At 46.4% G+C, this 11,223-nt stretch overlaps 1 protein-coding gene across 1 annotated transcript in view; it reads left to right on the top strand.

Moving 5' to 3' along the window:
* Positions 1-4,668, top strand: part of LOC106811818 — a 15,906-nt gene extending 11,238 nt beyond the window's left edge. The window contains exons 4-7 of the mRNA XM_014815540.1: positions 556-713; positions 1,199-1,359; positions 1,748-2,233; positions 2,598-4,668. Coding sequence (XP_014671026.1) covers positions 556-713; positions 1,199-1,359; positions 1,748-2,233; positions 2,598-2,922 — 1,130 coding nt within the window. The 3' untranslated portion in view covers positions 2,923-4,668. The remainder of the gene's footprint in view (positions 1-555; positions 714-1,198; positions 1,360-1,747; positions 2,234-2,597) is intronic.
* The last annotated feature ends 6,555 nt before the right edge of the window (positions 4,669-11,223 follow it).

Genomic DNA, 11,223 nt, shown 5'->3' with positions numbered 1-11,223 from the left:
CTACTACTACTACTACTACTACTAAAAATATTATTATTATTACTGCTATTATTATTATTATTATTATAATTTTAATATTAATATTATTATGATTCATGTAACATGATATGTATCATTTGCTATACATTTTGGGTGTCTCCGATTGTGTTGTTTCAGCCGTATTTGTAATCTCACGGCGAAGATAACACGCATCTTACGTATCATCTTTAAATTTACGCTCGAAATTTTACGTCCTAAATTTTAAATAAGTGTATAGGATGTTATGACATTGTGTAACAGGGGGGGGGGATTGCGGTATCCGTGGTGGTTAAGAACTACTGATGTGCACCAATAACATATCAATAACCAATATCTCATCCAAAACATTTACAAGAACATCGTCTTCGTGATTCAGCTCCGTATTCACCTTCCTGTTGTCATGACACTACGTAATACATTGCGCCGCATTTCTCCCGCGACACTTGTTGCTCTGCAAACCCTCGCGACCGACCAGTCGCCGAGAATCAATCAATCGCAACGGTTCAATCGCAACGATCGCATCAATTTTTTTCATAGCTGAACCGTGCGATCGCAATCGCTGCCGACTGCCCGAGTGTCGCTGCAGCGGCGCCGACATTCCTGGCGACCTGCTCGCGAGCGAGACGCCGCAGATGGTGCTCATCATGTGGGACAACTCGATCCGCGTGGCCGACTACGCGCATTTATACCAGCAGGTGCGGCAGGCAGCAGCGCGCACCGGGGGACGAAGATGACGGCGATAACGATGACGATAGCGATGATGATTGCTACGATGATGACGACGACGGCGAGAACGATGATGACATCAACGACGACGGACGACGACAATAACGATGATGACGGTGCCAATGATGTCGATGATGACGATTACGACGATGGGGACGACGACGACGACGACGACGACGAGACAAACCCATAAGCGATCCTGACGATGATGATGGCGATGGCGATGATAACGAGGTGACGACAACATCGACGACTATTGTTATGATGATGATAATGTTTATGCTGCTGTTGCTGCTGCTGATAATGATGATGCTGACGACGACGACGAAGACGGTGATGATGATGACGGCGATGATGATGACGGCGATGATGCAACTTCGTGAAATGCGATCGTCAACCTCACAGCTAACGGACTGCGGTGGTTTAATAGATAATTTACTTCTCATTCGAGCAGGTATTCAGCAAGGTTGACGAAAGACGGGCCCGGAACAGGAGGCTTAATCCAAACGGATGTCCGGTGGCCGGCACTTTCTTTGCGACGCATCAGTTCACGGACTATGCAGCCGTGCAGTCGCTATTTAAGCATGGACACGAGATCGCCGCGAACACTATCACGTACGTATTACTAACGCCCTCTATATGTGGTCAGTGTAGCTAATGACGAAATATATTGTTATAGCTGGACCCCGAGAGAAGATTTGGGAGAATTTAACACGCGCAGGAAAATGCGTGGGGGGGAAAGCAGGTTAGATGTTAGTTCAACGATCCGGCGCATGCAGATGATGGATTAAATAATTAAATGGATTTAAATTACACAAATACATATTAAAACATTAAAAAATGTGCGATTAAATTAGTACTACAATGTCTAACGACAGTTCAAAGTGATAGAACGTAATCACTGCTGATTCTGCTATCGAATTATTAGAACCGGTATTATATATCTGCGATTACAAATCTGCATTGAAATCAATCGACAAAATGCTTGCGTCCTTTTCCTTAGCGGTACATTCGATCTGTACGCTGACGGATGGAGACAGGCGAACGCTCAGCGCTGGTCCAGAGAGCTCGGTCTACAGCCATCGATGCTTTCCCGCTTTGCCAACATACCCGATAGCGAGATCCGCGGGGCGCGCGCCCCCTACATTCAACCGGGCGGCAACCAGCAGTTCATGGCCGTTATGGAGAACGGCTTTCTGTACGACTCGAGCCTCGTCACTCTCCAGATGGACCCGCCGATCTGGCCCTACACGCTCGACTATCTATCAGAAGCCGGCTGCCTCGTGAAGCCGTGCCCGACGTCTTCGTTCCGCGGCGTCTGGGAGGTGCCACTCGTCGCCTGGCTCGATACGAACGACACGTTCTGTAGCAACGTCGACAGCTGCTACTTCCCCAACGACAAGGAGGAAGCCCTCACGCTGCTGAGATCGAACTTCCGGCGCCATTACGACAGCAATAGAGCGCCCTTCGTGATGTCCCTGCGACCAAGGTATTGTCATAGTATGCGATCGAAAGCGATTACGGCTAACTTTTTAAGTATATGCGACGTGCTTTTAACTGCTTTCAATATATCTTTTGGTTGAGTGTTTGCTATAGCTTCCGTTTGTTGTTGTTGTTGTTGTTGTTGTTGTTGTTGCTGTTGTTGTTGTTGTTGTTGTTTTAGTAGTAACAACAACAACATCGACGACGACGATGACGACAAAGACGACGACGACGACGACGACTCTTTCATCTGTCTTCTTTTTCTTGTTTCCTTTTTTTCTTTGGCTGATAATGACTTCTGCGGCAGCTGCTTCTGCGTTGTTGTAAATGCTCCTGCTCTGGCATGCTGTAGTATCAACGCTGTGTTTCAGGTGGTTCTACGAAGCTTACTATAACCTGGAAGCACTGCAGGAGTTCATGGACGAACTGCAAGCACTTGATGACGTCTATTTCGTTACCGCGACGCAGGCGCTTAACTGGATCCGTCGGCCAACCCGCTTGGCTGACGTAAAATCATTCGACGGTTGGTCATGCGACGCACCCCCGCCGTCAATGTGTGACCGCCCCTCACTCTGTGGCTACTTCAACATTACATATCGGCCGAATTCAGAGGAGCACCAGGGAGACCGCTTCTTCCAGACGTGCAACACATGTCCGGCTGAATATCCATGGCTAGATAACCCTCTCGGCCAGTAGGTGCCGCGCACACGCGCATGTACTGCTGGCGCCATCTTCAGCTGGAATCGTTAAACCTAACTGAAACCCACGAACGAGTATTTGTAAGAGGTGTCTTGGAGGTGTGTGTAACCTGGTGTTGTGCACGATACCTCTAAAATGTGCCAGCCATTCACACCACTAGTTAATCCAATATCTCGATTTATAACAATCCGTAGCTAGCTGATGACCGTAACTGTACCAGTGTATTTGAGATATTTCTTGCAATTTTTAATCTAGCTTTATCTTATATATATTTAGTTTGGGCTCGAGAGGTATCATCATCATAATGGCATAGTGCCTATAAGCAAGTACGAAGTCTATAACATGCAAATTGCACCCGTTAGGTTTTATTAAAATGGCTTAAAGTCTTTTTATATAGAGTCCAGCTTATTTAATAGCAAAATTGTAAATAGTGCAACAAACGCACTTGAATTTAACAAACGAGTATTTCTCGTATTAGGCACGATTAGTCAACAGTATCCAATTACTTGCAAACTCAATTACTTGCAGACTTGTTTTAAATACGCTCTAACATTATAACGCCAATTGTAAGAACATTATGCATTGCGGGCTTTGCCACCAAGACTACATAAGTGTAGCTGTGTATGGATTTCCTTGTCACCTCGCTGATTAGAACAATTGGAACGACAAGTCTTATGTTAAGTTTTAACCGACACGCAATGACACCCAGTGCGCGAATCAACGTACGATTTAGAACGAAACTTTTCCAGCATACAGATAAACGAGGATTTAACTTCAATCACAATCAACAGAGCAGAGTTTACGTTAATACGGTAACTGCGTATCTACAAGTAATTTATGTGAAACTCAATTCAAAACTGTGAATTTTGGGTCAGACCTTATGTGATATAGAATAGAAAATGTATAGTTAAAAGTGAGATGCTCGTCTGTTTATCTCAGAAGAGGCGTGAAGGTTGAGCTTCGCGCTTAAAATATTAAGTAAGTTGTTCGTTTAACACGAATCGCGTTCAATTTACTTGCGACCTAAACGATTTAATTGTGTAAATAACATGTTTATTACCGGGGAAAATGCATTTATATCGTCCGATTTTCTACGTACTGCGTGAGCCATTTTAGACAGACTTCTCTCATTTTAATTAGGACCGATAACCCGATTGTTATCTAGAGCGTCACAGAGTCCGTAGGGTAGTGTTATATATATATATATGTAATATATATACTGTATATGTAAATATATATATATATACCGTATAAATAAGTATCATATATATATATATATATATATATATATATATATATATATATAATGTGTACACTTAAGTATGTACTTAGACGTACAATTTCCAGTGTAGATTTACGTTGTTGTACTGTAGGCAGTTCACGAATTTGTTACATAAGTTTATAAAGATCGTGCTTATGCATTAGATTGGCTGTACAAATTTGACTAGTATGCTGACTGACCTTGCTCAGCCGTAGACGTTACGTATGCTAGTGTTGTTATTTATTCGCAGAACGTGGATGACACTAATGTGTGTGAATATAGAGACAGTATTGTAACGATTGTCTATGCTACGAATACTAGCAAGAATTTACTTACTTATTATTTAATCCACGGGCAGACTGCGAGAAACAACCGCTGTCGTATCTCACTTTTGCTAACAGAGATGATTATATTACACCTAGTGTGCGTGAAAATCAAAGTGACGATTCTATGTAATAAAATGATCGTAAATGCTAAATTTACCTACGCAGCGTTGAATTTACTCTCAGCCACTATCTCTTCGTCCTTCATCCAGCCTGATTGTATCATTTCAATCCAACCTGCAACTTTATAATATTATAATCTGACTGACAGTAAAACTTAGTAAAGCAGTACAGCCTAGTAAGACCAATATGGCGATTTGTGATGTCCACCTAATGCTGGTTACCCACACTCTTTTTGAATGCATAAAATTAGCACAAGAGCATTTCCCTTGGGCAATGAGGCGCTGATATGCCCACACGTCCATCCCGATACATTACTATAAGTATGGGTGAAAGTTAGGGCAATGCTGCCCAGGTAAAGTAGCGAGATCGCAAATTGCGATGCGTACCTACTGCTGCTCGGCCACACTTTCTTTTGAATACAAAGGATCGGCTGAAGAACATTTCCTTTAGGCGATAAAGCGTGGAGATGCACGCACCACCACTCTCATACGTTGTGGGAGAGGAGAAAGACACGTCATTGCCGCATAAGTGAAATGACAATGTAATGATTTGCAAGGCGCACATGCTTCTGGTCCGCCACACTCTCATTAAATACATGAGATCGGTCCAAAAGCATTTCTTTTGGACAACAACGAGCCGGGATTCCTGCACCCACATTTCTATATGGGACTGCTATCGGGAGATGAGGCGATGCAGTCGAAAGACGGTCTATCAAAACATGATAATATAAATTCACCCGGTCACGTCTGCCAAGGATGCGCGCGCGCAACACAAATACCTTTCATACGATTCGTCATCCTGAAAACGTACAACTGTCCTTCGCATGTCCGTTCACAGGTCAGCGTGGTTCCCGCTTGTTTCTTCTTCTTCATCTTCTTATTGTTATTCTTATTCCTCTTCCCGCTTTTGTTTTCCGATTGCGTTAAGTGTACCACGTCCCGAGCCGTGTGGCCGAATGCCAGATCACCGAGCAGGAAAGCTAGGAGATTTTTGTGACAGTCAACCGTGACAGACGGACGAGCGCCGTGTTCCTGTACATTAAGATCGGCATAGCCAGGTGTACCAGCCCGAAACTAACCGGAACCGGAACCGAAAGCGGAACGAAACCGGCTGGACGCTTCTAAGTGCGCATGCGCGCAGGCGCCTCTTGTTTTGCAAGGGCGCACACAGCGCATGCGCAATATGCTCATTAGTCATTTGCGCATCTTGCTCTTCGACACGGTCGAAATAAACAAACATGGCGGATGACAACCCTGTCACTGATGGAAACATTTGATTGAAACAATTTGCAATATGTAGTAAATTAGTAAGACTGTGTTATGTGTGTCAGGTTACAAAGCGAAACAAAAGAAAACAAAAGAGCATGTCTACTATTTCCTACGGCCGTGCAAAACAAGATTCAAACAAAAAGAAAACGAGAGCAAAACAAAAGAGCATGCCTGCGGAGCGTCCAAATACTACGAGCGTCCAAATACGCCGGTACAGGGCGCAGGGCGCAGGGCGCAGGGCGCGATGCTGCGAACAAAGTGAATATTATAGATCGGATTTTACCAAGCACACGTACTGTCGGACCGTCCGGCTCAACTTTGAACGTTCAAGTACGGCCGAAGAAAATTATCTTGGCAGTCAACGGTGACCGACGCACGAGCGCCATCTTCATGCATATTCGCATAGCTGCATGGGAATCGTGGCGCGATGCTGCGAGCAAAGTGAAGCATGTAGATCAGAGTTTACCATGCACACGTGCCGTCGGCCCGCCCGCGACTAGTTTGAACCTATGAGAACGGCCGAAGAAAATTATCTTGGCAGTCAACGGTAACCGACGCACGAGCGTCATCTGCACGCACATTAATATCGGCATAGCGGGGAACCCAGGGCGTGATGCTACGTATAAAGTGAATATTATAGACCGGATTTTACCAAGCACACATGCTGTCAGCCTGCCCGGCTCCGGTTTGAACGTATAAGAACGGCCGAAGAAAATTCTCTTGGCAGTCAACGGCGACCGACGTCGGAGCGTCATCTGCACGCACATTAATATCGGCATAGCGGGGAACCCAGGGCGTGATGCTGCGAGCAAAGTGAATATTATAGACCGGATTTTACCAAGCACATGTGCTGTCAGTCTGCCCGGCTCCGGTTTGAACGTATAAGAACGGCAGAAGAAAATTCTCTTGGCAGTCATCGGCGACCGACGTCGGAGCGCCATTTTCATGCATATTCGCAAAGCCGGGAATCGTGGTGCGATGCTGCGAGCAAAGTGAAGCATGCAGATCAGATTTTACCATGCGCACGTGTTACCCCCCTCGGCCCCACTTTGAACGTGTAAGAACGCCTGAAGAAAATTCTTTTGGCAGACAACGGTGACCGACGCACGAGTGCCATCTTGATGTACGTTAATATAGGCATAGCGGGGAACCCACTGTGTGATGCTGCGAGCAGAGTGAATATTATAGAGCGGATTTTACCAAGCACACGTGTTGTCGGCCCGACCGGCTCTGTTTTGAACGTATAAGAACGGTTAAAGCAGTGCCACCACGTTGAAGTAGCGAGATTGCATTTTTTCGATGCGCACCTTTTCTAGGCATACCGCACTCTAGATTAAATGTTTAACGTCGGCCCTAAGTCATTTCCTTTGGGCAACACGTCGCCAGCGTGTCCGCGCCCTATTCATGTACATTACCATATACCTGCGGCTGAGCAGTGCTACCACACTAAAGTAGCAAGAGTGAATTTTTCGATGCGCACCGTCTCTAGTCATGCCACGCTCCTGTGTAAATGCGTCAGCCCCAATTAATTTCCTTTGGGCGACAGATCGCCCACGTATCCGAGCCCTATCACTGTACATTGGTGTAACCATAGACCTTCGGTAGAGCAGTGCCATCACATTAAAGTAGCAAGATTGCATTTTCCGATGCGCACCCATTCTCGTGTGTGTGTGTGTTCGTGTGCGTGTGCGTGTGCGTGTGCGTGTGCGTGTGCGTGTGCGTGTGCGTGTGCGTGCGTGTGCGTGTGCGTGTGCGTGCGTGCGTGCGCGTGCCTGTGTGTGTTTGTGAGCGTGTTGACAGTCTTACTTTATTACCTCCGCCAGGGGCTTGGCGGAGGTTATGTTTTCAACGGCGTGTGTTTGAGTGTTGGTTTGTGGGTTTGTGGGTTTGTGGGTTTGTGGACGCTCGCTGATTGGCTGATTGGCCCGCCACCGCCGCCGCCGCCGCGCCGGAACCGCCTGTATCATACAGGTTAAGCCTAACTGAAAAAGTTATGGACGGATTGTCATAAAATTTTCAGGATACGTCAGAAATGGGCAACTTAGAATTGATTACATTTTGTGGTGATCCGGATCATATTAATTAATTACTAATTAATTAATTAATAAATTTCAGGATAGGTCAGAAATAGGGTAACTTAGAATTGATTACATTTTGGTGGTGATCCGGATCCAATTGAATTATTTAACTAATTAATTAATTAATTTTTCCACTTAATTAATTAATTAATTAATAAAAAATTTCATATTGAGAGAATTCAGCTGCCTTGGCAGAGGTCTGTGCTCTCCGAGTGCTCTAGTTTATAAATATAATACCTTAAAAACATACCGCGAGTTGTTGTTCTCGGGTTCTATTCCGTACTTAACCAGTGATAAGTCAGAAAATCTACACAAGCATGAAAAGTGAGGCAAAGCATCATGCTGCAAGACCCGTTAGCCGAAAAAGGAAAAGACAATTAGTATGAGCCTACAGCATATACTGTGATGTGACTTACATATTATATCTGATCTGGTTAAGTCACGATTCACAGAAAGTCTGTTCGACTATAGTACCCGTGCTGACGTCTACGTGTACGTGCGCGTGCGTGCGTGAGTGTGCGTGCCTGTATGGCATGACTGTGTGTCTGTGTTTGTATTTGTTTATTTAGCTGTGCGAGTCGTTCTTCTGTCCGTCTATCACTGCGTCTGTACGTCCGTCTGTCCGTCTGTCCGTCTATCCGTCGGTCCGTCAGTCCGTCTATACCGCCGTCGGTCAGTCGGTTAGTCCGTCCGTCCGTCCGTTCGTCTGTCCCTCGGTCCGTATGTCCGTCGTTCCGCCGGTCCGTCTATCCCTCCGCCCGTACGTCCGTCTGCCCGTCCGTCCGATTGTCAATCTGTTCCTCTGTCCGTCTGTCCGTCTGTCCGTCTGTCCGTCTGTCCGTCTGTCCGTCTGTCCGTCTGTCCGTCTGTCCGTCTGTCCGCTCGTCCATTAGTCCATCTGTCCCTCTGAACACGCTGTTTATCAATCCGTCCACCAGCACATCTATTCATCCATCTATCTATTCGTACATCCATCCGTCTGTCCGTCTGTCTGTCCGTCTATCCGCATTTCCATTTGAACGTTTGCCCGTTGAACGTTAGTGAGCATGTTGACAGTTTTACTCGTCTACTTAAAATATCGTACCTGAAAAACATACCGTGAGTTGTTGTTCTCGGGTTCTATTTGGTACTTAAACCAGTGATGAGTCAGGAAATCTGCGTCATCTGAAATTACAAAATAATGAATGGAACGACCAACAGTTTAACGTGAAAACGCAAGAATGAAGAGTAAGGCATAGCAGTATGGTGAAAGACCCGTTAGCCTAAAAAGGAAAAGAGAATTAGTACAAGACTACAACACACCGTCATGTTACTTACATAAATATCTGATCTGGTTAAGTCACGATGCACAGAAAGTCTGTTAGGCTATAGTTCCCGTGCTGACGTGCACGTGTACGTGCGTGCTTGTATAGCATGACTGTGTGTCTGTGTTTGTATTTGGTTGTTTAGCTGTGTGAGTCACTCTTCTGTCTGTCTGTTCGCTTGGCCGTCGGTCCCTCCGTCCGTCCGTCTGTCCGTGTGTCCCTCTGTTAGTGTATCCGTCCGACCGACTGTCCGTCCATCCGCCCGTCCGTCCGTCCGTCCGTCCATCCGTCGGTCCGTCCGTCTATCGGTCCGACCGTCGGGCTGTACGTCTATGCCTCCGTTCGTCCGTCCATCGGTCCGTTTCGTTCAATGTCCATCTCTTTCTGTGCGAGAGCGTGTGCTTACATGCATGTGCGCGTGGGTCGGTGAGTGTGTGGGAGTCTGACCGTTTGGAAGTGCGTATGTGTGTGTGAGCATGCGCGCGCGCCTATGTATGTATGTGTGTGTTTGTGTATATGTGTGAATGCGCGCGTGTGTGTCTGTGTGTGTGTGTGTGTGTGTGTGTGTGTGTGTGTGTATGCGTGTATGTGTGTATGTGTGTATGTGTGTATGTGTGTATGTGTTGTTGCGATTCCTATATGCATGACCTGTAGAAAGATTACTGTAACTTAATTACTACTGGTGTAGCTGCTGTTCCTTAAACACGGAACACCTGCACACACACACACACACACACACACACACACACACACACACACACACACACACACACCCCCCGCCGGCATACGCGCTAACATACCAAGGCATCACCGCCATTGCCGGGGTGTTTAACGGTGCAGCACAGGTGACGCTGCGTATCGCTACCGTCTGCACGCGCAGCATGCTCCAAGACATGGCCAGCATTAGTGTAGGCAGGGCTAGCGTAACCAGCACAGCCGTGCAGACGGAGATAACAACGGCTGACGGCGAGGCTCAGACGGAGGAAATCACCGTTAAGGTGGGAGAGGCTCAGACGGAGGTCACCACCGTTACGGAGAGAGGGGTTCAGACGGAGGTCACCACCGTAACGGAGAGAGAAACTCAGACGGAGGTCCCCACCGTTACGGACATAAATGGTCCGGTGAAGGTAAACGTCTTTAGAGAGTCCATAACAATTAATTATATCTCTGTCTTTCTTTCTCGCTCCCATGTTACTGTGAAAATATGTCAGCCTTGTACAGATATCCGTATTTACCTTTATATATGTAGACACCGTCGATTTCTGATGTTAATCACTGATTTTAGATCAACGATACCGTCCCACCCACTAACCAGGAGGGTGAAAAGTGTGGAAATATACGCAGAAGTAAACAGAAGAAGGCTACACTACCAATTCCGCGCAAACCCGAGCCAGGTATAATATGCTATGCAATCTATAGAGTGAATGACATCGCCCCCTAGCGGTATTTGACACTCACTCTATAGATTGCATAGCATACCATACCTGGCTCGGGTTTGCGCGGAATTTGTCAGATCGAGATTCCTTTTATAATGCTTCACGTTAAAGGAACCTGTAATATTTGCAGCCGCGCTTGAAGACGAAGCCTACGTGACTGCGGCGGAGACAGACGGAGAGGCGATCGGTGCGCTCGTACTCGGACATTCGCTGCGTCATGCTCAGGTCACCCGCAGACTCGTCTGCATGGTTACCAAGAAAGTCTCTATGGAATTCAGGTGAGAAAACGACCAGTAACATGCGGTCCCTCGTTCTCCCTAATCGGCACGCGTTTATTACGGGGAAAACAAAACGTACAATCATCATAACCTTTGGTACGTCTACTATAAGCTTGACGTAATCTAGTAACGGAATGCGTGTATGATGACATTGAATGTGGGTGTGTGCGCATGCGCAGAGACCTGCTGTCGGACCATTACAACGACATGATACCAATTAGCGGCCT

This window comes from Priapulus caudatus, unplaced genomic scaffold (assembly GCF_000485595.1).
Source record: "Priapulus caudatus unplaced genomic scaffold, Priapulus_caudatus-5.0.1 Scaffold579, whole genome shotgun sequence".
NCBI lineage: Eukaryota > Metazoa > Priapulida > Priapulimorpha > Priapulimorphida > Priapulidae > Priapulus > Priapulus caudatus.
Note: the sequence above shows the minus strand (reverse complement) of the source record. Positions and strands in the feature narration are given on the sequence as shown.